Here is a 27,989-nt window from a genome sequence, read left to right on the forward strand (position 1 = left end):
TCTCTGCTGAACTCCACAAAAGGCAGGGTAATACATACAACTGATCTCCAAACAATTGAAAGTACCTTTTTAATTATATATTGGGCAACTCACTCTTCAACATCATTGTCGATTACAATATATTCTGCTATACCCATTAATTTACCATGGGTATATTTAGCTGGGATAGGCTCCGGCACCCCTGCCACCCCTGTGAGGATAAGAAGTTCAAAAAATGAATGAATCTTTAGCGCCATTAGTTTGGACACTTAATCTGAAAGGGCGTTTTCTGGTGGCATTTCCGGGAAACGTCTTCTAACTTGACCAAACAAACTTTGCGTTCTGCAAACACATTCCCAAGACTCGAGAAGTCTTGTGAGAAGTTTTCTGCAGCAGGACACTGACCTCCAAATGGATGCTTTGAGCTACAGGGACTGTGAGGTGAGTGTTGCCAAAGTGCAACTTTGTAGGACGATTTGCAAACCAAACTTTTGGTGTCTTATCCCTCGTGGTGTTAGAGGACTTACGTGGCGATCCGTTCCACCCGCAGTTTCGGCTTCTCAACCGGAATGACATAAAAATATTTATATATATGTGTGTATTGATTAAAACGTTGGCAAAACAACACAACAAAACAAACGTTGAGTGCATTTGCCGAGGTGCAAGTAAGCAACAAAATCGCATGACTGTATCAAGTCAAGCAAGTTTAGTCAGGCAAGCATAAAATATTAAAATTGTCAAGTCTTGATTTGTTTTTAATTTGAAGTTTTATGCAAGCTTGTTCACTCACAAGTTGTAATTAAAAGGATATATGCAGTCGTATACACTATAGTTGAATGGCTGAATAAGATGCATGAACTTTGTATTCCTTTATTAAGTCAATTCAAGTACTACTTTGTAATGATCAATCCTATCTGCAACTTAACCATCGGAACAAAATGTCATCTTTGGCATCACAGCATCTTGGTGGTCATCTTTGCGAGATGAGCAAAAACAAATACATAAATCTTATTTTAATCACCCAAATCTTAGTGCATTTGGAAATTTTGATTTACAGATGTACACGTGGGTTCTTGTTTATCAGAAAAAAAAAATCAAGTCAAAGGTTCCCACTGATACAATTAGTTTATCATACATTCAATAAATATTATCTTTTTTTTTTTGCTCCAATATCTACTTTTCAAGGAGTTAAACTTCCACTATCTATTTATCAGGCCACTGACAAAGCCCATCAATGATGTTGTAATGTTACTCCTCACATTAGACCAGTGGTAGGAACCTATGGCTCAGGAGCCATATGTGGCTCTTTTGATGGGTGCATCTGGCTCTTTGCTAACCTGTGAGCTAAAATATTGAAATTGCTGGTGACAGAACTGAGATATTACACCTAGAACTGCTTTAATCTTCATTTTTTTGCAGTAGACTCTTTTGGAATGCATCCTCTCATTGATTGGCAACAGCATCAGAATCTTTTAAAAAAATATTCATTTTTTCCACTTTAAAAGTGGTGAAATTACAAAAAAAAAATGAACAGGCGCTCGTTTACATGTATGTATTTTGACTTTTAAATAGTAGTATGGCTCACAAGAAATAACATTGGAAAATAGGATTTTTTTGTGGTTCTCTTCGTCAAAAAGGTTCCCGACCCGCCGGCAGATCGCGATCTACGTAATGGGCACCCCTGCTTTAGTGTATCGCCGCTAGACATACTTAAATTCCAAAAGAATTTCTCACTATCTCCTGCATTACATTTTTGCACTTTGTTTCCTTTTATTGACTGGAGCTGTACTGACTTGGCACTTTTTTTCTCCCCCAGGCTTGGAGAGCCGAAGGGCTTCCCTTGTCCACCAGCAGTAATGAGGCTTGCAAACTTTATGATGCTATTCTCACTCAGGTAGATAAACTACTGTCAGATAACAAAGTACAAATGTTACAAGTGAACTCATTTTCTCACTTGTCTTTGACAGGAGTTAGAAATTTGCTGACTATTTGCTTTTTTGTATCTTTCCAAACCAGTATGTGAAGTGGCGCAACATTGAAAGTATTGGTGGACTCGAAGGATGCATAACAGCCATCAAGGCAGCAGATCCAGATTTTGGTAACATTGTGCATTTTAATTTAAAACATTTCTTTGTTTTGATCAGGGCTCAGGAATGGCTGGGTCTTGATTGGGGCACTGACTGCAATTACTCCCAGACAATGTCCGACTCTAAAATAATTTATAAACACTTGGTTGGTGGGCTATTGGCGAAAACTCAAAATAATTTCAAAGCAGGTAAAAAATTCTGACCTTTGCAAAAATGAGGCTTAATCCAGGTGGGTTTTTCCCCCTGCCATCAACCATTCCATTTCAATTGGAAGTGAAGTTTATAATGTTTTGCAGCAGCCATCCTGCTTCAAATGTGTTTCATCTTACTTCAAGCCAATTTATTTTTTCTCAAATTGCACTCATATATTTGCACACATTTGCAACACTTCTACTGTTGTTGTAAAACAGAACAGTTGAAATACAATTTTATCCACAGACATAATCCAAGCCATTTGCAATATAAAACAAAGAAATGTGTATTTTGGTAACTCGATAACATGGTTGCCAATGTCCTTAGAAATTTTACTGGCACAATATCTTACAATTGTGGTGACACAATATTGTTTTTTCAACTGGGCCAACCACTGGCTGCCGCACAAAAACCACTTACTAAATGTTTCAAAAACATTACTCGGGATATTTTGCTTCTGGTGCAGGGAAATGATTTAATGTATCGTTGCACTCTAGTTTTGTATGCATAATGGTTAATGAGTAGAGAAAAAAGAAGTTACTGAGTTCTATTGGCATATGTTACTTATTTTTTTTAAAACCAATTAAACTATGAGCTATGTGAAAGCTTAAGTGAGTGCGAATCTCAGCTATAATTTTGAGTGTCTATGAGTGTAAGTATGAACGGTTATTCTCCTCATTGTGCCCTGTGATTGGCTAGCAACCAATTCAGCCTACTGCCCACAGTTATCTGGGATAAGGTCTAGCACTTCTGCGACCCTTGTGATGATAAGTGGTACGCAAAATGAATCAATAAAGAATGCAGCATAAGCAAGAGTTGACTTCTGTGTGCAGTAAGATAGTCTAAAAAGAAATGACTGATATGAAGGTTTTCTCTGTAGTGATGGGTCATGTGGTAAGCACGGGCTTAGAGCTGGTGGGAACTGCAACTTCCCCCCGCCTGAACCAACGCCTGGCGAGCGCCGTGAATAAAACCGTGGAGCTTGCCGCCAGTCAAAACCTCAGCCCGAGGGAGAAGCTCCACGTTAAGGCCATGGAATTATTCTCACATGGGTGAGTTTAAAATGGCCGTATCTTATGTCGACGATAGATGTCCAAGCCATATAGACTGCCAGGACTGTTGATGATAATTCGTTGCTCGCTCTCCCAGTCTAAATGGATTGGACATCCATCTCATGAGAATTGGACTTCCAATTCCGTTTTGCTGACAGGGTTTCCTGTCCTTGCATCAACATGTGTTTCTTGTAGGAACTATTCCAAAGCCAGTGATGTTTGGGAAGATATCCTGGTTGATCATCCCACAGACATGCTTGCCCTCAAGTTTGCCCATGACAGTTATTTCTATATGGGAGCCCAAATCCAGATGAGGGATTCTGTTGCCCGAGTGCTGCCCTACTGGAAGCCTCACATGCCCATGGCCAGGTGCACATTACATGCATTTACACTCTCTGGCAATGTTCCCTCTAACCTGTGCGCAATTGCGCACTACTCTCGTCTTCTCTGCGCAGCAGCAATCATATGGCGTGCAGTAAATAAAATACATCCAAATTATTATTATTATTATTATTTTTTTTACCCCTTTCCCGATGATGACGCCGTTTACGTGGCAGCCAGTGGTAGTAGCTCTGTCAACTCTTATGTTTTTTTTTGTGTTTTACAGCATGTTTTACATGAAAAATGAGAGGGTACATTGACATGCGCCTGCTTATGTCAGGGGTGATACTGGTGTGCCCATAGCGAGCAATGATGATGTCGCTCACACTGGTACTCAGTGCGCTCAGGGAGGTTGTCTTTCTGTCAAGACCAATGGAAAATTAGAGGGAACATTGCTCTCTGGTTGTATTTAGTTGAAAAGCAAAAAATATAACATTTCAATAATTGTCTATTTTCAGCTATATGAAAGGAATGTATTCTTTCGGTCTTCTTGAGACACGACTTTATGACCAAGCTGAGAAAGTAGCAATGGAGGTGAGTTTAGTTTCCTTCTGTAGTTTTTACCTCATTCATGATGCTATTTGATTTATTTTTGACATCCATAAATGAACCTCTAATGGAGTCCTTATCTGCTCTGTTGAATAATACAAGCACTATGGAAGGTAGAACAGTCTGTTCCAGGATGATGATTGAAAAGTTTTCCTGTAGGAAATGATGGAAGTAATACATTTAAAGATCAAACATTATCACTTTTATCAACACATTGGGCGATTTTAAGCATCTATTAAAGAGGGAGTTTACAAGATTTTAAGTTGTTCCTGAGATTGGAATGTAGCTTTTAGTGCTGTTAAAGGCGATAGAGCTCTGTTTCATTTCAACTAGAAGTGAATCTTCTCATGTCTTGCGGCAGTCATTCTGCTTTAAATCTGTGTCATGTCACTTCAAGCCAATTTCTTTTTCTCAAATTACACTTCTCAACATGCAAAATTCCACTTTAGTTGTAAAACAGAACACTTGAAATAAATTTGCATCCACGGGTCAAACCGAGGTACTATTGGTTTTTCTCAGTCATTTTGATGATCTCTTTCTCGTGCAGGGTCTTACGCTGGTTCCTGATGACGCTTGGGCTGTCCATTCCATGGCTCACATCTATGAAATGACAGCCCAAATAGACAAAGGCTTAAAGTTCATGGAAGGGCGGGAGAAAGAGTGGCAGGTATTGAAAAGCAGCATGTTGCCTTGATGAAAAAAAAAACATTGTATGCTTGCCCTCTTCTGCTTGAGTCAGAGTGCAGTGAATGAAACGACCTTGGGGAATGTTCTGGTCAACAAATATGGTGTGATTACAGGTATCCGATATGCTGGCCAGTCACAACTATTGGCACTGGGCACTCTACTATATTGAGAAGGTAAACGCTATAATGAGTTTTCTCAGTCGTGCACAAAGTTGGCAGTCAAATCATTTTTGTGCAACTTGTATTTGTGATGTGTTTTCTCCGGGGTAATTTGAAGTCCACAGTTGATTATATTGCAAGATTAATTTGTGTATGCATCTGTACTGAGCAATCTTATCACGCATGCATGTCTCAAGGCTGACGTCCATTTGTGTGCCGCCTCCTTTTCCGCAGGGGCAATACGAGGCTGCGCTGCAAATATTTGATTCTCAGGTTAGTTCACTTATTTCCATTTCATTCTTAAGTGGCTGTGCTAGAAGGAATGCATACTGATGGCACACTGATCATTTTTCTCATTCGTTTTTATGTTATTATTCTAAAGCTGTAGTGGGTTACTAACCATGAAGTTCTTTTTCATCCTTGTTTAAAAGACGAAACAAGTGGTGACTGTTTTTTTTTCTTTTTTTTCCGAAAGCTGATTAAACGTTGTAAAGTCTCCGCATCCATTCTGGACATCGTGGATTGCAGCTCACTGCTCACCAGATTGGAGATGGAGGGTAAGCAAAATGTTGCTCAAAATTCATTTGCTTCATTGTCAAGTGTTCGCAAATATTCTATTTTAGAGTTTGATCATTCAATTTGCCTTTAATGAAGCAGACATTCTATATTTCACGCAAATCACATTCACAACTTGAAAATTCAAATTAATGTATCTTATCCAGTAGGTTTGGACCCCCTCAAAGTAGCATTTCTAAGCTTTTTTTTTCTAAAGTTTGCTGACATTTATGGTTTTCGTTTACACAATTTGTTATTGTAGACTTAGACTTTATGATTTTTTTAATCAAATTTATCATTTCTAAATTGTTTTTCCACTTCATCGGGGGGAAAAAAACACTCGAGTTGCCATTTGTTTATTTAAAAATTGAACATTATTTGAAATTGACAACGCGGAAAATCAAATTGTCAACTGCCGACTTAGACTTTATGATGTTTTTATCAAATTCTTCATGTCTAAATAGTTTTTCCACTTCATCGAGGGAAAAAAACACTTAAGCTTCCATTTGTATATTTAAAAAACTGAACATTATTTGAAATTGACAACACGGAAAATAAAATTGTCAATTGCTAACTTACTGGACCAACAATCCTAAGCTGTCTTACTAATGTAATATGATTATGCGTTTCATTGTCATTTCAATGAACATATTTTCGGTATTCTGTGCACCTGTCAGGTGTGTTTGTGAAGGAGCGCTACCGAGAGCTGCTCCAGGTAACGCTTCCTCACACCGACGACCACGTGACTCTATTCAACGACCTCCATTTCCTCATGACGTTGCTGGGAGCGAACGAGATGGGAGCTTCTCGCCGTCTGCTGGAAGGCCTCCAGGAGCTTGCTAAGTAATTTCTGCACCATTTCCTCTCTCCGCCACACACCTCAACACCATCTGTCTTACATAAGATCTACCGGGACCTTATGTAAAACCGAGACAGGAGAAATGTTAAGCCTATGATGTGGGACGTGTGCAAACAGAATAGAGAGCAGCAGTCCAAGTCGCAAAGCCCAGTCCAACCATTGCTTCCCCCTTGGGGCTTTATGCTTGTAATGTGTTCAGGCAGCCTGACCACAAACAGTCGTTTCCCATTTACATCTGGAAAAAGCCCCTGGAAAAGCTGTTATCTAGCACTTCTTTATATTGTCATGTCTTTCAGTGTTACATAAGTAGCAAAAGATGCACGGAAGGATGGGGGGTGATGTTCGAGTGGGTGGCAGCTCTTGAAAGTCTCTTGGAAGTCAATTCGGAGGTGATAGATTGACGCTCTCCACTCTGCTTTAGTCAGCCAGCAATATGTCAAGATATGTTTTAAAGCTTTTCATTTATTGACGTGCAACTTTGGTTTAAATAGTTGGATTTTGCGTAATGTGTACTTCGCAGTAATGCTGTACTGTCAGTTAGACGGCTGAGATTTATTGGCAAAAGCCAAGAAAGCCTTATGAGAATAAGGGATCATCTCTGTGGAATGTTGGAGGTGAGGTTAACGCCAGGTTCCTTTTGAAATCTACGGTAAAACAAATGGAATGGGATTTGGCATTTGTCTTCTTAATAGCTTTAGTATTCTACAGGGGCAATGAAATATTGAAATATTGTCCTTAACTTGCAATAACTAAAAGAATAAATAACACTCCAAAATGATGGATATGAAAAGAAAATTTCAAAAGCTCATCTACTCCCACTAATACACTGTCAAATGCATTGCACATTTGTTATACGTATATTCATTAGTATTTCTTTATTGCCATAAGTTTAATTGATCTGTTTGTGCTAATGGTGTGATTCAATAATTGTAGACAGGTGCCAAATATCTTATCATTGATCATAGAGTCAGTCTTGTATGAGCATTAAATTAGTGATTTGCACCAATTTTGCCTAAAAAGTTTAGAGAAGCCACTCCAGAGCAACTCTTTGAAACGCTGCTCTGTATATCAAAGTATATTCACCTGTACTTCACTTGAATTTTCGTAAGTTGGACAGCTCTTCGTTTCTTTCAACAGCAATTTACATAGTGTTTTGTGATTCAAATATATTGAAGATTTTGCTGTATATTTTGAAGCAAATTGGAACTATAATTGTGCTGTCCTTATTTTGAGAAGGATGATTAGATAATATTTGAAATTCCACGCTTAAAGTTCACTCGTGTCAGTTAAATGACTGGAATTGAATGTGTTAGGATTATTTTATGTGAACGGAACATGTTTGTCCCATTTTCTACCTGGCTGCTCACATAGATCGGAATTGGAACTAATCTAAACCTCAGTAGCTCTCCGGGTCAGTCAAGGGCACGAATCATTATTCACTTTCAAATCCACTGGTCAGACTTCTAAGATGTCTCCATTCTTTTTCTGCTCTCATCTCTGCAGTTCTTCTGCGGGCTACTAAATTCTTAACCGCCATGTTGCGACATATTGACCGTAAAATCCAAATGTTTTGGCTTCGGGACTGTTACTAACCTTTGGCATAACAACGTGCCACTCGTGAAAATGAGCTTTTAGATTATTTATCAAACAGTCTGTGTGATAAACTACTCAGCAGCTTTTTAAGAATTTTTTGCATCGTGCTTGACTGAGTCTCATTTTAAGGCCACATGGGCAATGAGTGAAAAATAGTTGCTGCTCTTGTACCACTGACTTTTATACTCTTTTTTTTTTTTTACCATGCTGAATGTTTTTTGCTCAATTTTAAAGCTTTGATTTTGCAAGATAACTCCCAAAGTATCAACACCATATCCTTATCGATAGTTTCCTTCTGTTCATAGGACGCCTGGTGACAATTATCAACATAAAGTGGCTGGACCAATTGGGGTGCCTATGTGTCAGGCCTTGATGGAATATAATGAAGGACGCTATGATCAAGCGGTGGACTTACTTTACCCTGTGCGATACAACATGGTGCAGATCGGGGGTAGTGACGCACAGGTAAGAACTGCAGAGGAAGAACAAAACAAACTCCATGTTCGGTTAACACAATCTCAATCTTCTTTTATTTTGCTATGTTGTCTCTTGCATTAAAAAACAACAACTGTTTATTATGAACGTTAGGCTAGAGTAAAAGAATGTCCTGCCAAAGAGCTCCAGCTTTTTAGCCTGTAAATATATTGCATTGGATAGTGTGAGAATGTTGCACAGTGCACACACATGAATAATGAATCTTCGTGATGGATGCTGATGGACTTCATGTCCCAAAGGTGCCACAGTGTATACACAGTGTTAAGTCCAAACAGGAGAAAGCAAATATGTAGTGTGGAATAGTTATTGTGTATACTAATGGCTCTGTCCACTGTTGTTTGCAGAGAGACGTCTTCCATCAACTGCTTATTCACGCGGCCTTGAAATCAGAGAACAAACACCAGCAGAGAATCGGAAGGTGACATACTTTGGGGAGCTTTACAGGAGATGCAGTACTGCTTCTTGTCTGATCAGTTTATTTTCTTTTTTGTGTGACGGATATAATACCATGCAATGATAATATAATAGAAACGTGATCATGACTCAGTGGTCCGGTTCTATTTGTGTTATATGTTGACATTGTACTGATCACGAGTCCTTTAGTGTTTTTTTTTTGTAAAACTGTCTTTATTGATTGGCTTGTCAGTTTCTTTTCTATCTGAATCTTTGCTCATCTTCACGTGCTGTCGTTTTGAATTCCAATAGATGTCTGGTAGTGGAGCGTGAAGCAGCAAAACCAAACTCCCCACTGACCGATCGTCTGATGCAGAGAGCGATGGCCCTTCAGTAAGAGGATTTCAACGTGCTAGCAGGACCACGTGAGGGAGTCTCGTGTTGCCATGTTTGATTACAGGCGCCCATCGGAGACAATGTTTTAAGGTGCTGACTTTTTTAATCATTTTTCACATTTTAAATCATCTTTCATGTCTTGACATTTTAAATTGTGGCTGACAAATATGATATTTTCTTCTGTTTCCACCTGAAAACCAAAAAAAAAAAAACATTGGAAGTCGTTGTTCACCCTTAATACATGATTTCATGTCAATAAATTATTAATTATCATTAAGCAACAACAAAAACTTTGCCTGTTTTTTTTGTGTGCGTGTCAGGTCTGGTTGAATTCATTCATTATCAACACTGCTTACCCATGCAACTGAGGTTCAAGTTTGATTTCAATATTTAATATACCGACCCCAACTTTACAATTACTAAATGTTTCACACAAATTGTAGTTACATGGAAAACACAATGCAGCTAAAATCCTTTGTGAGTGCATTCTGAGTGGAAAAGAGCATGGCAATTGTCTTTTTCATTCTTCTCCTATTCTTCTTTTCCTTACTTAGTCTTTGTTGGATGGCGCTCACGACAGGGAGGTAATCTCTTCTCGGATCTGCGAGATCAGGATCTGGGACAGCACAATTCCTGAAATCTAGAGGACAGCACCAGCAGCTTCAGATGACTCAACTGGCGCTTGTTAAAGCTCCTGCCTGTGCCAACCCTGTCAAGGTGCCTCCGAAACGTGTTGCAATGTTCATATGACAACAGGACCTAATTATTCCGAATGAGTCTGTGTGGATAAGAGTCACATTTACAGGGTTATAAAGCTGCAATCCAGGAGCTTTGTTATTGTTGGATTTATTTTTTTTCTGTACAGCTGTTGTGCTATTACTTTAGAAATCAAGTTTAGTGATGTTGGACAAAAACAACAAATTTGGTAGAATTCCCATTCGTTGGTACTCGAGAACCTAATGATACAAACACATAACAACAACAAACCAATATTCAAGCTGGGTGTTAAATTGGACATTTCCAGATTGCATAATCAAATGTGACTCCATACAGGGCTGGAAAACAATGCAGATTATTAACATAACAAATTCAAATTTGTTGACCAAATCTGGGAGAGCTCATGGCAGATTTGATTTCAGATTGCTGGCATAGATCTTTAACAAAAAAAAAAAATATTGCTCTTTACATCTAGTCTTTTAACTATTTTAGTGCCACCTTGACTGGTAGAGGCATTTTCTTTTATAAAATGAAAAAAATGACCATGTATAGTAAAGCTTTCTTTTAAAATGAGAGAACTTGGAGGTTAGGGGAATTGCATGGTAAGCGACCGCTCTCCCATTTGAGCAAGGAACCCACCCACCTACTTACCATACCATGGACTGACTGGCTTACTATATTTCCATTTGAGCTGAACAGTGAGAACAGGGAAATTTGATTTTAGTGTGCTTAGTAGTTGCAGTCTGCTATTTTAGAGCACAAATCAAGCAAGAATATCCTGGGTTTTCTTTCAGAAAAAAACAAATGAATTATCAAGGACTTAAAAGATACTTAGAGATGTTGAGTGGTGCTGAAATATTACCCGTGGCAAGGCCAAACCCAGCGCCATGCTTCCCAGCAGTAAGAGATTGAGACTCGATCCACAACATGGCCCTGTCGGCACACCCCACTGGGTAGATTGACTTGTCGACCTGCAGGTGGTCCAAGTTTTGAACTCAAGTGCCGCAGAGTGTTGACGAGTGCCTGCGTGATAGGAAGAAAGCAAATATTGAAAGTCTTTACTCATATGAGAATTCAAGTTTTCTTCTCTGAAGCCAACAGTCATTGTGGGTGGCACTGTGTTTTTCCCTGCACTGACAAGGACGTTAAATGTTTTGACGGCTGCGAAGAGATTTGCAGAAGCCTGTTTACTGCGGAGAATTGGGAAAAGAAAGAAAACGACTGGGAAAAAAAGGTTTCAATGTCCGTTAGATGTGAGGTGAAAGCCTAAACGAGTTGAAGCAACTTCCCCGCATTTAAAGGCCCGGCGGGCCAATAGGTTGCATTTCTGCACCGATTCATTAAGGGTTTGATTAATTGATTCGGAGGTAATGTAAAATAGGTTGCTGCGTTTTCTTGGCTTTGTGATAGATAATCGATGGCGGTGTGATGGATCTACAAGCCCTCTTTAGTTTCCTGTCTCGGTGAAGACAAAAAGGAGCTGTCAACTCGAGGCATGTACACCATGCATTTTGGCCAAGGTTCCAAATGTAGTTCTGTAAATGGAAAAAATTGCAACCAGGTATGCGTGCATGAGATTATATTTGCATATATATTATGTGTGTACCTAGGTGTGACTTTATCTGCTCACATTTACATCAGCCTTGAGTTGATTTGTGTGGATATTCTCCTTGTACAGATACGCTGAATAAATTGAATGAGTAAAAGAAAGGAAGGAATCACTACCAAAATTGGATGCCGAGGACATCAGACGGGTTGGAGATGAGAATTTACAACTAAGGGGAAAAAAGCTCTAAAAAGGTATACAAACAAATAGCCTTTACTTTCTATGGTCTTATTTTTGTTAGAAGAAAAGCTTTACTATACAGTGTCTTATATTTAAAAAAAAAAAGCCTGTCTATCTATATAGGGTCTTTTTTTTAAATTAAAAAATGTATTATACGTGGTTTTTATTTTAAAGGCAAATGTCTAGTTTTTAAAAGCATTACTATACTAATTATATATTATATTGTATTTAAAACATACTATACTTGGTCTTTTTAAAAGGAAAAACTGACTAAGTGGTCAAAAGTGGAAAAAGCCTTACGATACATGGTCTATCCTTTAAAAAAAAAAAAAAAAAAGAAAAGCTTTACTGTACATGTTCTTTACAAAAGCCAAACATAAGAGTGTCTTTTTTATGGAAAAAAAACTTAACCATAAAAAAAGTCATACTGTAGTACATGGTCTTTGAAAAACAAATCCATTATCTTTTTTAAAAGAAAGAAATCCTTGATATACATATTTATTTTTAGGAAATAAAGCCTAACATGTTCCTTTTTTTTTTACAGGAAAGAAAGGCCTTACTTGTCTTTTTTTATCGTCATCATTGGCACTGTAACAGATCATCCACTGCCAGCCTTGACTGTGAAAATAGATTCAGACTTTCTGGTATTATTGTTAATGGCAGTGCAAGTTTGCTGAGGCTGGTGTAACACGGTCCCAAAATTGCAGCCTCACTCAACCAATCACCTTGAACCTCGATTAGCTGTTTCACTAACCCCAGAGCAATCAGTCAACCAATTATGAGTCTTGGAGGATGTCGTGTTTTTTCAGCAACTTTAATCTTCTCTCCCCTATTTGATGTGATTTCTTTCTTTTTCTGTGGGCGGAAGAAAGAAAAGAAAAGAAAACAGTCACCTCTATAGGAAGAAAAGCACAGCCAGAGAAAAGGAACGGCACTGTGGTCGGAGCTCGGCTTTTCCTCGGTACAGTTGAAGTACGCAGTCCGTGACCACTCCGTGTAGTTGTTCCACCCACAACACTGGAACTGTGTGACGGACATGACTAGAAACATATGGGAATGTACATTTACTACATTTATTACTTCTCACTTTTAACATTGTGTTTTGATGTATTTTATTTTCCCACGATCAGTTTTTTTCCCTGTCAAGTGATGCCCCGTTTTCAGAGAACATGTCCTTGTGGGATGAATAGTCATACTGAAGATGTGCTTTTACCCGAGGAAAGTCTGCCAAATGTTCACTGCCGTTGCCAAACTGCTTACTCTTTTTGGTCCTCTTTTATGAATTATTTGACTGGTAATCTTGAATAAGAAAAATTGGCAATGTGAGGGGGGAATTCTTTGAATGAATCCCCAGTGGATTAGCCACACACAGCCAGCACAACCTGGGTGGAATTCCCACAAATTTCCCAATGTAGTTCAGATTTTTTTTAGATAAATAATGGGTTTTTATTGTGTGCAAGATTAAACTGTCATAATACTGTGAGAAGAGAGTAATTTTGTAAGCACAAAATGTCATTTAAATTATTTTTCCAGTTGTAGTAGCTTAAGTTATTTTGTTAGTTTTCGATATCCTAAGGTTGCTCACAAATGGCATTCCAGCAGGAGTTGTGGCAAAATGGTTGTGTTGAAAATAAACCACGGAGCCAGGCTTAGCCTGCAAGTGTTGTTTTGAGTTCAAAGTCATGACTATTGGCAGGCCACACACAGATTTGCAATACCATTTTTAAAGGGTAAAGTTCTATCCTGAACCAAAGACGTCTGTGATTGACATCTTTCTGGTTTGAGGCTGTCTTCAGTAAAGTGTACGCTTTTTCTCAATTGATGGTGATGCCACCACATGACCTTGGAATGGCATAGCTCCATTGATGTATGCTTAGTTAAGCCTTTTCCCACCCCAACTCTGACCCTACAAAGTATCTTTTAGACTTATCAGTGACTAGAAAGATCCTTCAATTGCTCATGTGCATTTCACTTTCTGAGACAAGTTCAAACTGGCCTAAAGGACGGTCATGACTGTCTTTCTAGCAAACAATGATTTCTGGATGCTCTTTGATTCAGTATTAGGTAACTGGAGAGATTTATGCCATGTGGTCCTGCAATGAACTGAAAGGCTGAAAGGATTTGGTGCAATGGAGCTTATGAGGAAAATAATATTGTTTGTGAAAACATGGCTCTACGCTTTACATTACATCCCACCGGTTTGTTTGTTGAAAATAACTGCTCGCTATTGTGACATGAGTCGAGCCTTGGGGTTTATACTAAATCTCGCTTCTCAAGTATGGAAATAACAACAAACAAAACTTCTCGCATCTCTGTGGGAACAAGGTGCTGTTTTCACTTTGTGGGTGTGATGTGTGCCATCAAGTTGTGGTTCTAGTTATTGATATATGGTAAGTAGGGTGAGAAAAGAACAGAGTAGCTTTTTTTCTGAATAGAATCCATCATGTTCTGCAAATCAAGGTCATCCTTATAGTGCTTGATCCCTTTCTTCACAACCCCTGCCCAAATGGTGGTGAGCCTTGAAAGAGAAACAGAATGTTTATTGCACAAATGCTAGCAGCATTTACCATAAAACTCATTACCTATAGGGTCGATAGACTTAATGCATGTAAAATGCGCTACAGTTGAAAAATGCTTTTTCTACTCTCTGTTTTCAGTGTTTTCCACTTGTGTTAATATAATCAAGACCCAGATGAATTATAAATTAAATGCCCTGATTTGATTGATTTATGAGTAGACCCCCTGAATGAATTTCCTTCATTTAAAAAGTATTTTTTGTTTCTCTCTTTGTAACAGGCCTTCCTTATAAAAATGCCAAAACAAGGTGATGCAGATCGAATTGAGATAATATACCGTCTTACTCTGATAAGCGACTGAGCTATAAGATTTAATTTGGCTTGAAATGAACTTCTGTGGGTGCTTTTGGGCTCCCGGAATGACTGATTTGTACTTGAGGAGAGAAAGAGAGCGAAAAAGCTAGTTTTGCTGATATACACGGCAAGCTGGATCAAAATGTATTTGATCCTGTTGTTCTTCTAAATATTTCAGAACATTTCACACTGATCTTCCTCCTACACGTGGTGCATTGTACTTGAGGATCTTGGGACCTAACATCATCTTCTCCTGTCATTAGCTGCACATTCTCCTTCAAGGGATCTGTCGAAATGGAGCATTTGGATGGGCTTTGAAGTGCCGGAACATTTGAATCATTTAGGGATGCTGGGGTTTGTTAAATTGCTCTGTTTAGCAGCAGGAAGTCCGGCGGCTGACAGTGCGAACGGCCCGGGGTGCCGGGGAGTCGGCGGTATGGTTTGCTCTGAGAGCTTCGTCTGGAAATGTCCTTAGAACATTGTGTTTTATTTATTTTTAAGGCCTACTTGATCAATTACAATGTTTTTTTTCCAAGCCCTGTAGACACAAAAAAACATCAATAATGACCTGGGTGGCCCGGTGGGTGAGTGGTTAGTGTTTTACAGCATCAAGACCACACAACTCACGACTATTCTTCGTCATCTTCTAAACATAGACTGATTGGGAGGACAAAGCACCTCTTAGGAGCGCAGTAAGCAACTCACCATCTTTTCCACTTTTAATGTGACGGGACAATGTGGGCGTGGTTACGCCTCAATGTGACGGGACAATATGGGCGTGGTTACGCCTATTGTCGACGGCGAAGGAGTTAATTAGGTGCATGCGCAGTAACTCTTCCTTTTGCAGCGCTTTTCCCACGCCACGAGGTAAGGAATCGAGCAATTCACTGGCCTAAATGCGTTTTTATCACACGATCGGGAGATTTTTCAGCAATTCATTTAGCCCAAAACGCCAACAAATCTCTTAGTTTAATGCCAGGTTTAACACACCGTCGATAATTTAAGTATGGGCTTCTTTTCTCGACCGGCTTTGTGCCACATGTTACTTACTAGTCAGCATTAGTGTTAGCGTCACGATTTGATTTAAAGAGCATGTTCTCCGTTTTCTCTCCATTATTGAGTCGTCTAGCAAGACTTTAAATTTAATCAAACAACGCAAGATATCAACCAACAGTTTCTCGACCGGCTTTGTGCCACATGTTACTTACTAGTCAGCATTAGTGTTAGCGTCACGATTTGATTTAAAGAGCATGTTCTCCGTTTTCTCTCCATTATTGAGTCGTGTAGCAAGACTTTAAATTTAATCAAACAACGCAAGATATCAACCAACAGTTTCCTGGGTAAGTGTTCACTCTAGAATGACATCCAGGGGCACTACTTAGTTCCTGTTGTTTTGTATGTAATCGTTTTCATTCTGAGTGCTAAACACCCGTTCCCGATTTTTAATTGTTCTATTTTTACAAACGAAAATCACGTATACAAAATTTAAGCAAAGTTTCTCCTAGCTCACTGGTGTCAAAGTGGCGGCCCGCGGGCCAAATCTGGCCCGGCGAGTCATTTAGTGCGGCCTGAGAAAGTAAATCATGAGTGCTGACTTTCTGTTAGGATCAAATTTAAATGAAGATTATACATGTGTATTATATGACCTCATCTTCACCTTTTTTAAAATCAATAATTGTATTTTATTAATCATTTTTTACTTTTTGTGTTTTTAAGTTTAAAAAAGCATAGTGTAACATTTAAAAATTGTTTTCCACGCTAATATTGAACATTTTCCCCAAAATATTTGGTTTCCTTTTGAAATGAAAAACAAATTATTACAAGATATTTCCCTCATGAAGAAAAAAAAAAAGCTCAAACATTTGTTTTAGATCTATAAAAAAAACGGAATATTGAGGGCTTTTGATGCAGTTTTTTTAATCCAATTTAAATGGAAAAAAATATCGAAATATTTAAAAAATAGTACAGGTATCAATCATGAAATCAAGTTGACTTTATCGTGGCCTGCGAACCTACTCGAGTTTGACACCCTTGTCCTAGCTTTTAACCCCAGTCTGTATATTTAATCGCCTTGTCTGGAAAAAGGGAAATAGCACTCGCTAACTTATTTTCATCGTTTATTAAAATTCTTGTAAGATTTCTCTATGCTGTAATTGGTTGGCAACCCTAAATGCCTTGGTTAAATCAAGTTTTCACTGTTTAGCATCAAGACAAAAACTACTTCCCATTTAAAAAAAAAAAAAACCTGTTGAATCTCCAGGCTGTATATATGCTAACTTGTGCTTTTTTGTTTGTGCAATTTTCTCTGTTTAGCACCAAGATGCAGCTTTCTGTGTGCCTAGATCACTCTTGAGGTTACAGAAGGGGAGACTGGGACTGATCAAGGTAAAACTTACCCCCATCAAAAAAAGTTGAATCTCCAGTCTCGATATATTCTAACTTTTGCTATTTTTCTTGCACGCAACAGGCCTGAGGTATCTTGGATGCCCACTTGAAGATGTCTCTCTTGCATCATATGGTGTCTCTGTATTTCTGAAAATTCAATAAAAGCCTAAGTCATGATGACATTTCACTGGCCATTCATTTCCACAGCTTTTTGACTAGATCTTTAAGGTAAGAAGGTTGTCATTTAATGTTGGAGCAAGAATTCTAAGTGTTGTTTTTCCTTCTAATTATATTCGTGTCAATCCCCCCCCAGTTTTTTTCTTCTAAATTTTATTTTCCAAGTGTTTATACCCACCCAATTTTCTCAAAGATTTAGTTTCTGTATTTATACCCCCTTCTTTTTTCATCTTCTAAGTGTTCCCCCTGCTTTTTGTCAATTTTTTTACTAAGTGTTTATCCCCCTTTTTTTCTAAGTGTTTATCCCCCTTTTTTTCTATCATTTTTTTTACTAAGTGTTTATCCCCCTTTTTTCTATCATTTTTTTTACTAAGTGTTTATCCCCCTTTTTTTCTATCATTTTTTTTACTAAGTGTTTATCCCCCTTTTTTTCTATCATTTTTTTTACTAAGTGTTTATCCCCCTTTTTTTCTATCATTTTTTTTACTAAGTGTTTATCCCCCCTTTTTTTTCTATCATTTTTTTACTAAGTGTTTATCCCCCCTTTTTTTTCTATCATTTTTTTACTAAGTGTTTATCCCCCTTTTTTACCATCATTTTTTTACTAAGTGTTTATCCCCCTTTTTTTCTATCATTTTTTTTCTAAGTGTTTATCCCCCTTTTTTTTAAGTGTCTTGCAGTTTTTTGTTAATCTACAAATGTTTTCTTAAGTATGCTGAACTTCAAATGTTTACTTGTAAATAAATTTTTTGAACTTTGATTGTGACTTGCATTTTTTGTTAGATAAAGACCAACACATGTTTACATTTCAAAGCTTTTATTTTGAAAAACTTAAATAAAATGAAGTAATTCCTCTAGTCACCAGCAGGAAATCTGGAAAAACAGGAAATCAGCTTTTATTTTGAAAAAGTTTGTAGATTGGTTCCCGCTGGTGCTCCAGCATCGTAAAAAATCGAATCTTCTCCACCCTCTGGTGGAGAAGATTCGAAAATTGAAAAAAGGGGGGTTAGTACACAGTTAGTTAAAAAAACAATGAGAAGGGCCTACCTTTTATTTTGAAAAACTTCATAGACTGGTTCCCGTTGGTGCTCCAGCATCGTAAAAAATCGAATCTCCTCCACCCCCTGGTGGAATTCTGGAAAACTGAAAAAAAGGGGGGGTTAGTACACAGTTAGTTAAAAAAACAATGAGAAGGGTCTACCTTTTATTTTGAAAAACTTCATGGGGGTTCCTGAGGCTATCTGTTCATAGGCAAAAACCGGGTGGATTCTGGAAAAAAAAGAAGTCAGTTCAGAGTTAAATAAAAAAAAACATTGGGAAAAGCTCACCTTTTATTTTGAAAAAAAACCTCAGATACACTCAGGCAGAACAAATGAGTTTTTTTTCAAAATAAAAGGAAATACCATGGAAATGTTTTTCAGGTTTCCTGCCTATGTCAAGATAGGCTCAGGCATGAAACTTGGTCCCCCTTGGGTGGAATTCTGAAAAATAAAAAAACATTCACAAGGCCATACCTTTTATTTTGAAAAAACTCTTAGATATGATCAGGCAGAACAAATCTATGAATTTTTCCCCAAAATAAAAGGGTAAGACCTTGGAATTGTTTTTTTTGGTTTTGCAGAACCAATCTCAACATAGGCAGGAAACCAAAAGAGTGAAGAAACAATAGATTAAAGTACAGACTAGCGCCGAACATCAAAATTTGACAACTAACTCCTACATTTAGCTTTTTTCTATGAAACACCAAAAGGCAATATTAGACAGTCTTCTGTAGACTAAAAAATGATCTGTCTGTTTTCCTCCACAAAAATATATCAGGATCATGTGGTGGGAAATTTGAAAACACTGGACAGGGGCCTACAAAGTTAAAATAAATCCTACTTCTGCCTCAAGTTTTCAGTCAATTATTTCAAATCCATTCATTGTTTAAAAAATAAATATACAAAGAGTTTGTTTTTCTATTTGTGTTTAAATGAGTCAAAAATGACACCTGCACTATTGTTAAATAAATCTGTTTTGTCAAAACTACATTTAAAACTAATATGAAAAAAGGTCCAAGTTAAGGGGCTGAATGTTTATAATTTATTTAAGTTCAAAAAGATGTGGAAACTCAAGCAGAAGTTACTCCTTCACTTGCCACCACAGTATTTTTTTTTAAATTTACTTCAATAGGGATGAGCCTACTTTACAGTTTATCATTTATCACAGCCATGTCTGGTCTACATTAACCGCGATAGTCAAGGGATTACCATTTATTTCTTACATCCACTAATGACATTTGTGTGGGTGATTTATCCAGTTGTTTATTATTTACAAAGAGTTTGTTTTTCAATTTGTGTTTAAATGAGCCAAAAATGACACCTGCACTATTGTTAAATAAATCTGTTTTGTCAAAACTACATTTAAAACTAATATGAAAAAAGGTCCAAGTTAAGGGGCTGAATGTATATAATTTATTTAAGTTCAAAAAGATGTGGAAACTCAAGCAGAAGTTACTCCTTCACTTGCCACTACAGTATTTTTTTTTTAAATTTACTTTAATAGGGATGAGCCTACTTTACAGTTTATCATTAATCACAGCCATGTCTGGTCTACATTAACCGCGATAGTCAGAGATTACCGTTTATTCCTTACAATCCACTAATGAAATTTGTGTGGGTGATTTATCCAGTTGTTTATTATTTAAAAAAAAATTGAATGTATCATGATGAAAATCGAGCCAATTGCACAAAGCCCTGAACGCTGGCGTTTAAATATTACACGGATAAAGAAAATCGAAACTATTTAAAAATGACTCACTTTGTTATGGCATCGACAAACTGCTCCTTTCTGCTCGTTTTGGCCACATTCTTGATGTTTCCCAGCACTCGATGCTCGTTGAGGGACTGAAACACACAAAGGAATGATTTCATTTTAAACAGAGAGCGATCGGTAACGCAATGTAGCCAATTTGTTTACAAACATTTTGCCGTTTGCACACACATGGGGCTACATCGCGTCAACGAATCACTCTTAAGACGAGAACTGGGGCTTCGAAATCCCCAAACGACAACGTACCAAATGTGCAGCATCGTCCTGTGACAAGTTTGGCAGGATTTCGTCGGCAAATCGTCACTTTTGAGCTGCCATGCAGTGCACGCACGCACGCCTGTCTTCCTTCCGGGGTCATCAGCGATTCTGGCGTCTGACGTCGGCTACTTGAACTCTGGCCTCGGCCACGCCTACTGAAAAAAAGGACACATAGAAAAAATATATTTTTTTTCATAATAACGTGCATTAGTAAGTATATGTTTGTGTGGATGGGGCTGTAAATGCTTTTTGGTTGGACTTTAATACTTAAAATAAAAATACATTGTTTTCATAATAACACGCATTAGTCAATGGGTGGGACGAGGGCGGGGCTGTAAGTACGTGTCTAAATAGGCTTTCATACTTAAAAAAATACATTGTATTCATCCTAACGTCTGTGGGGGAAGCTGTCAATACTTTTTGGTTGGGCTTTAATCCATTAAAATACAGTAGTATTGCACATTATGAACATTGTGATGACATGCACTTTGGTGTTTGTTTTTTACTTCTAGACATTTAAATGATACTTCATATCTGTCAACCTCTGCAGATAACTGCCCTTGTAAATGATTACATGCTGAACTCCAGTTGTTTTCACACACTAATAATTCACACAAAAATTGTTAAGACAACTTTCTCATAGTTGTTAATGTCAGCCTGTATATTTAATCACCTGATGTGCAAAAGGGAAAATAGCTCTGAGCACTAACTAACTTATTTTCATTCTTTATCTTGATTGTTAATTAATTTATTGTAAGATTTCTCTTTCCTGTAATAATAGTTTGGCAACTCCCAAATGCCTTGATTAAATCAAGTTTTCCCCATTTAGCGTCAGCATGCACGTCTTCCCAGGACACTCACAACCTTGAGGTTACAGGGCCAGATCAAGGTAAAACGATTTCCAAAAAAAACACACCTAAGCCTATCTATTGAATCTCCACTCTCTATATATAACTTGCTTTTTTTGTTTTCCCTGTTTAGCATCATCAATATGCAGCATTTCCTGCATGGCCAGTTCACACCTTTGACCTTGAGGTTACAGGAGAGGAGACTGGGCCAGATCAAGGTGAAACTAGTCCCCCTCCCCACCTGGCCTGCTATTTGCATCAATACATATTCTGTGATACTAAATACATAGCTTGGCTGGCAGTGAACGAGTTAAAAATCTTATCAGCACCATCATATCCATTACAGTTTATGGAGCTGTTTTTTTCTTTGTATTATATAAATGTGTAACGCTACTGAAGCAGCAAAGACAAATCAGAGCGGAGGGGAAACCAAGGGCTGTTACGATAATTCACCGTCACCCGTTGATGAGCACAGTGGTTTTATAATGCAGACTGGAGTAAGGTAATAGTCCTACTTTGTGTCATTTGAGTGGCATAGAAAACCTGGATATTAGTCAGACCGATTCAGGGCTGAGGTCAGCTGAGTTAGGCTCCAGCACCCCCCGGCAACCCTAAGGAGGATAAAGCGGTTCAAAAAAGGAGAAAGTTTCTTCACTGTAGACCTCAGACGAACTTTGTTAGGCTCATTTATTAATGTACTAATTCATTTTTTACAGCGGTTTGTTGTACAAGTTTTCAAATAAAATGTTAAAGCAGATTGATGTCAACAACATAATAGCTGCGGCTCATGTGTTAATAACAAAATCAAGCATGAAATTAAAACTAAGCACATACCTATACATCTGACGTGCATTAATTTAGCAATATTGTTTTTGTTTTCCCCGGGATTGATTAAGACCACATCTGGACCACACATGCCTTTTTTTGTGGATATACAACACCATCTTAATGACTTTCATTGTTCAGTAAATGACACCCAAAATAAATAGAGCATCATAACAAAAGCCTTAAATGAGATGAATGCTAAGATTTTATGCTATTTGAAAGAATTCACTGTCATGTTTTGGGGGGCAAATAGCAAGTGTTTGAGACATAACAAAGGGAAGGAAAAGTAGTTTTAGTATTATAGCACTGTTTTTCCAAACAAAGCAGTCTGATCTCATCAATTTTATTTCATTGAAATGTATAAAGTGGCAGGCAAATTATATTCTGTTGTGTTGTGTTGGCAGCAAAATACGAGAACGATACTGTAGCATAAGTTCATATTAAATTTCATCATTTAACTGTCTCTAATTTGCATGTTGTAGTGTTGAGGTAGCCTAAGGTCAACAATGGAATACATAAAAATATGAGCTAAAAGCAAATACATTTACCGAATATTTGCACGATGCTGCACAATGACTTGGTATGCAAATCAGATAAGTCCACTTTTATAATATCCGGTTTTAAGAAACACGGTTACAGCCTCCATGGTCCCATAATAGGCCAGTCCATCACGATGCTTATGAATTTATATGTGGACACCAAGTTGTTTACATGTAAATATTTTACATTAGCTGTCAAAAAATGTGCACCGTATTTGAAAAATGGCGTCATGTGAGAATATATTACAAAGCAAGTAAGCTTCAGAAGTGTATGCCAAAACACTGCTGGTGTAGAATGAAATCAGAGAGCCAATAATGAGGCCCTGAGGTGTTTGCTTTATTGATTTTATGTTGTAAATTGATGAAGTGAAACCAAACACGCACCTCTTCTGAGTCAAAGAAGGCCAAAATGGCGATTAGTAGCTGGGTTAGGAAGACCAGTGTCAGACTGGAGGAGAACTGAAAGCAGAAGAGACATTTGGCTAAATTACACTAGACACATTTGTCATCATAGAGCCAATGATAGGCATGTATTTAGAACAAATTGAAGCTGTCACTGTTTGAGGAAAAAAAGTCAATATTTGTGATGTATTTGTTAAGAATGTTAATATTTTCAGGAGGTCAATGTTTTCTCGGAGGGCTCCGATACATTCGCAGAAAATGATGAAGAACATGACCACTCCCACTAGCATGAGGATGGCGGCCGGGTTGATCAGAAACACTTCCCTCATGTGTGTCTGGTGGAAAGACAGAAATGGGATTAGGTCTGCTTTGACAGAAGCTCTTTAAGATGTACAACTTCTAAATGTTATACTCTCTGACTTCCTCTTTAATTGTCTCATCTTTACTACAGTGGGAGATGGTTTATGGTTCTTTTGTGTTAACATTTGAACTGAGAGGAATTGCTGTATTCAAATGGATTAGACGTCTATTGCCGTCAATGGCGCTGAAACATGATAATTCACAGCCATCTGTCACAGTTCAAGGGGATTGGATTCCTATCACTGTAAATGGAAGGCAATGAGTCAAGTGTTTAATGAATCGCGGTTAACCATTTGCTCACTCATCCAACGAGCATGAAACGCAACTGTTTCAGTCGTTCAAGTGTAGAAAAGCAGGGCAAATTTTGACCTCAGCTATTTCAAGCCTCTCCGATTCAATGAGGTTCTAACTGAGCTGTGTCGTCAAGTAAAAAAGAAAAGGTGAAATGGTTGTTGTACCTTCATTCAGCCTATTCAAATACTCAAGTGTTTGAAAGTAGTAGAGAGTGAATCTCCAAATGAGGCAAAAATGTGCATTTTAGACGTTATAATAATAATTCATCACACTAAGTATGAAAGTGGAGTTTAGTTTAAAGAAAAAAAAATACCTGTGGCTTTCTGGACTTTTGCATACACGCCAATAGCAATAATAAATAAGAGAAAACCTAGAGGGGAAAGACAAATAATGAATATAGCGCTACAATTATACATGATGTCACGTGTGCTACAAAGAGAGCTGAAGTGAAAGAAAGACTTTGTACAATAAGTTTGCGGTTGATAATTGTTCATTCATCCTGAAAAGCATTTGTAAGATCGGAGGTCAAACCAGCCCAAGCATGATATAATGCTGAAACAGAAACGTTCCAATGAAGCAAAAGGTAAAGAAGAATTGAGCTTGAAGGTAGAAACTAGAAAGGAATTATCGTTTCTCACATTTAAAAGCATTTGTGGAAGGAAAAAATTTACAGATTACATCCAAAACATGAAAACTCTTCAGAGTGAGGACCGACCCGGGATCGAACCCTCGGCCCCAGAACTGTGAGGCCGATAATGCGTCAACCACACCAGGCTGTCTTATGAAGAAAATCATTTTTTAAAATATCAAAGTGTAAGCAGTTGGGGATATTACAAACTTAAACTACTATTTCCATTTAATTTTGTGTCTTCATTTGTAATCTGCCAGTTGCTAAATATATTCCCAGTATCTATTAAATTTTAGAGTGTTCGCTAGCGTGACTTTCATCATAAAATATTTGCCATTTTGAGTTAGAATGCTGCAAGTCTTCATTGAGAACAACAACAAATCCATATCATCAGAAATAATTGAATTTGAAGAATTTCCAGCCTCTCCCCGGTTCATTCAGTACATTTCTATAAACTAATCAACCTCCATGTGCGATTTGATCCAATTTCTATAAAGGAAACACTGGACCCAACGTCAATGTCCTTTCATTTCTATGTGATGTAAAAGCATCTTACATAAACCCAACAAATACAAATGGACCTTGGACAAGAGGGAAACAAATCTCTTAGCTTGAAGTGAACTTTTCACATTGTCTGTAAAAGAAGGGAAATGTGTTGCCTTCAGCTGTCATTGCCAACAGTAGCGTGGATGACAAGGTGGTAAAAAACCAAGAGGGGATTGAGGGGTTCTCATGTGAGGACTTCCCGGAGCTCGAAGCCAAACACGAAGAATCCTGCCAAGTCGAAAGAAATCACAAATGAGGTGTGGGTTGCCCATACCGTGCCCCCGACACAATGGAGCTAGCAGACACACTAAATCTGATTCTCGTAAGGAGTTTCTAAAGTGGGCGTATGGATGTTATTATCTGCTCAGGGAGCTGTTTTCACCCAAAACACAAGCAGCAAAAAAAGAGTTTCTTATAAATTGCGCTGTCAGGAAGAATTTCCCTGCTATTCTTTATTGATCATTCACCTCGAATAAAATATTGTATACGATTCCCTCCTTCCTATTCACAGATAGGCATTGAAAAATAATGAAGTGTATGTGCAGTCCATTGTTTGACTGTATAGAGGATTTGTTTTGTAGATGAAATGACTTGCAGGCTTTTATTCCATATATTTTCCATTACACTTAGTGTTGGGAATTTATTCTGAGGGATGTACCTAGTTTTCTAACAAAAGAGCCTCTGACAAAAGAAAATGTTCTTGTTTTGTATACTGCTGTGTTTTAAATATATACTTTTCACAAAAGGCTTTTCATTCTTTTTCTTGAAGAATTTCAAGTGTGTAGGAGTGGGGAGACCAGCAAACCACTTTTCCCACCGTGGATTTGAGTACACACGCAATGCTGAAGGGATCGCTCGGCTTTTCGGGCTTTTCAGAAGAGATGAATCAGGTGGATAGCGCAGGGAGGTGAAAGACAGCTGAACAGAGCCATGAGGACGTGAAGACAATAGGCCTGATGGATTAGAGCCACAGTGTTCACTCCCAAGCTAACGTCCTATATACAAAGACAACACGGCCAGGCTGGGTGCACATATTGCTCAATGCCTGTTGACAGACTGAAATTTATAAGACCGTATAGCAAATCGAAGCAGGAGGAGAAGATTTCATTAAAATAAAGGGCTAGTTTACTTCTGAACCAACTAATTTGCTGCCTCAGTGGGCTTCGGCAGAATCGCCTTTGGCCGAAGTACAGTTGTAATGACAACAATAACATTTATTGCTTCATTTTCTATACCACTTTTCCTCACAAGGTTCGCAGGAGGTGCTGGAGCCTATCCCAGCAGGCACCAGGTGGGGGACACCCTGAATCAGTGGCCAGACAATCATAGGGCACAAGGAGTCGGACAACCATGGGCACTCACACTCATACCTAGGGGCAATTTAGAGTGTCCAACCAGCCTACGTGCATGTTTTTGGGATGTGGAAGGAAACAAGAGTGCCCGGAGAAAACCCACGCAAGCCTGCGGAGAACAGGCAAAGTCCATGGAGTGAGAGGGATCGAACCCAGAATTGTGAAGCTAACGTGTTTACCACTCGGTTGCCGGGCTGTCGATAACAATAACAGTGTGTTGAAAATAACATATTCATCCTTGACATTTACTGGAAAAAAACGGGGTGATCTGTGAGGTCGCGCATTTGTTTTTGATCCGGACTGCATCAGGTAAAATTGGCAATAATCAACTGGAGAAATGCATGTCCAATTCCCAGCCACTGTCCTGTTGCCCTGGGGCAAGGTGCCGGCTCCAGCCCTTCAGACACAAGTCCTTGCATGCATGCCCATGTAAAATTCAAATCTCCAGCACAAGGATCATAAATGTAATGATCTATTTAGGGCCCACAAGTTTGATTTTTTACTTAGAGGCTGTTTCAGCCTGATCGACTGTCACTTGGAGGCTGCTTGGCATTTTGCAACATCAGAAGGCTAAATTTAGTCCATGTAATCACAGTTGGCGCATGCATCTTAATGCAGAAGGCATTTTGCCCATTGCCCCGGGTTATTCAACCAATCATTTTTTTCCCGTTCATTTTTTATTCTCATAGAAATTTGTGGGGTTTGATGCTTAGATTTGGAGACACATTCACTATTCTATGTTTGCTTTTATCTGATTTCAAGCAGGATATAGAGTTAAAGAAAAATACTCATGATAAATTCAACAAAAAAGTCTTAGATGCGAGTAGGGGACAAATTAGTGCCTAATGGACTTGTGTGTGCGCGTGCGTGCATGTACATATATGTACATATATGTACATATAAGTACATATAAGTACATATATGTACATATAAGTACATATAAGTACATATATGTACATATATGTACACATATACACATATATCTACATATATGTACACATATATCTACATATATGTACACATATGTACACATATATACACATATGTACATATATACACATATGTACACATATATACATATTTACACATATGCACACATATGTACACATATATACACATATGTACACATATATATACATATATACACATATATATACAAATATATACACACATATATACACATATACACACACACACACACACACGTACACAAATGTAATGCAGTTGTAAAAGCTTGCAAAATCTAGCAATGCAAAGCTTTGCATTGTTGTCACAATGAGTTGATATAAAAATTAAAAAATAAAGAAAAAAACTGAAGATTAAGGACTTGTCAAGGTGATAGATGATCAAGCAAAAAATGAAAAGGGGCAATAGTGGAGAAGGTGAAGCACCCCTGCCATTTAATGTGTTTTTTTTTTTTTTACCTCAAACACAATCTAAATTAAACTTCATCTATTATTAATCACATTTGCCCCACAGATTTATTAATTTCATCATCTTTGTAGACTTGCCTTGGGCTCCCTGCAAGCTGATGATATGGAAAATATGCATTGCCCACTATTTGGCAAAATAGTCTATTTTACCCTGCCTTGGAACACCTCAGTACTCACCCCAAAGAGGAAGCTGAAAAAGAAGAGAAAATATTGAATCCAGGGAAAAAGAACATTTCTATCATCTCCACAGTAGCCTAATGGCAATTTGATAACAATTTACAAAGTAAGGCAGGGATTTTCCTCCCTGGGGTCCTGATAGCACACCTAGTTCCAGGTTCTGCTTCTGCCTTCTAAGCAGTTTAGCTTGCATGGAAGCAAATCT

The 27,989-nt window shown here is 38.0% G+C and overlaps 1 protein-coding gene, 2 long non-coding RNA genes and 1 pseudogene across 5 annotated transcripts; 2 read left to right on the forward strand and 2 right to left on the reverse strand.

The window, feature by feature from the left end:
- Positions 1-283: 283 nt before the first annotated feature.
- LOC144215812 (tetratricopeptide repeat protein 38-like) lies at positions 284-10,364 on the forward strand. Of its 2 annotated transcripts, XR_013330503.1 has the most exons (15): positions 284-420; positions 1,796-1,873; positions 1,996-2,077; positions 3,139-3,310; positions 3,506-3,679; positions 4,150-4,225; positions 4,788-4,907; positions 5,041-5,100; positions 5,320-5,358; positions 5,561-5,642; positions 6,318-6,483; positions 8,398-8,557; positions 8,932-9,005; positions 9,293-9,466; positions 9,931-10,364. XR_013330503.1 is itself a non-coding variant. In XM_077744971.1 (14 exons), the coding sequence occupies exons 1-14, from the start codon at positions 391-393 to the stop codon at positions 9,375-9,377; spliced, it is 1,398 nt and encodes a 465-aa protein (XP_077601097.1). In that variant the 5' UTR covers positions 284-390; the 3' UTR covers positions 9,378-9,614. The 2 variants fall into 2 exon arrangements, 1 of the variants encoding a protein (XP_077601097.1); XM_077744971.1 differs by lacking the exon at positions 9,931-10,364 and having other exon boundaries at positions 9,293-9,614.
- LOC144180893 (tetraspanin-33-like) lies at positions 9,948-27,977 on the reverse strand (annotated as a pseudogene).
- On the forward strand, positions 15,558-18,071 carry LOC144215814 (uncharacterized). 2 transcript variants are annotated; one of them, XR_013330505.1, is made up of 4 exons: positions 15,558-15,616; positions 17,063-17,134; positions 17,217-17,362; positions 17,448-18,071. It is a non-coding gene; the product is annotated as an uncharacterized LOC144215814 (long non-coding RNA). The 2 variants fall into 2 exon arrangements; XR_013330506.1 differs by lacking the exons at positions 15,558-15,616; positions 17,448-18,071 and adding an exon at positions 15,659-16,089 and having other exon boundaries at positions 17,217-17,316.
- LOC144215813 (uncharacterized) lies at positions 18,112-20,523 on the reverse strand. The gene is made up of 5 exons (XR_013330504.1): positions 20,369-20,523; positions 20,111-20,196; positions 18,513-18,580; positions 18,359-18,454; positions 18,112-18,281 (listed from the first exon to the last, which is right to left on the reverse strand). It is a non-coding gene; the product is annotated as an uncharacterized LOC144215813 (long non-coding RNA).
- Positions 27,978-27,989: the final 12 nt, after the last annotated feature.

This window comes from Stigmatopora nigra, chromosome 22 (genome assembly GCF_051989575.1).
Source record: "Stigmatopora nigra isolate UIUO_SnigA chromosome 22, RoL_Snig_1.1, whole genome shotgun sequence".
Lineage (NCBI taxonomy): Eukaryota > Metazoa > Chordata > Actinopteri > Syngnathiformes > Syngnathidae > Stigmatopora > Stigmatopora nigra.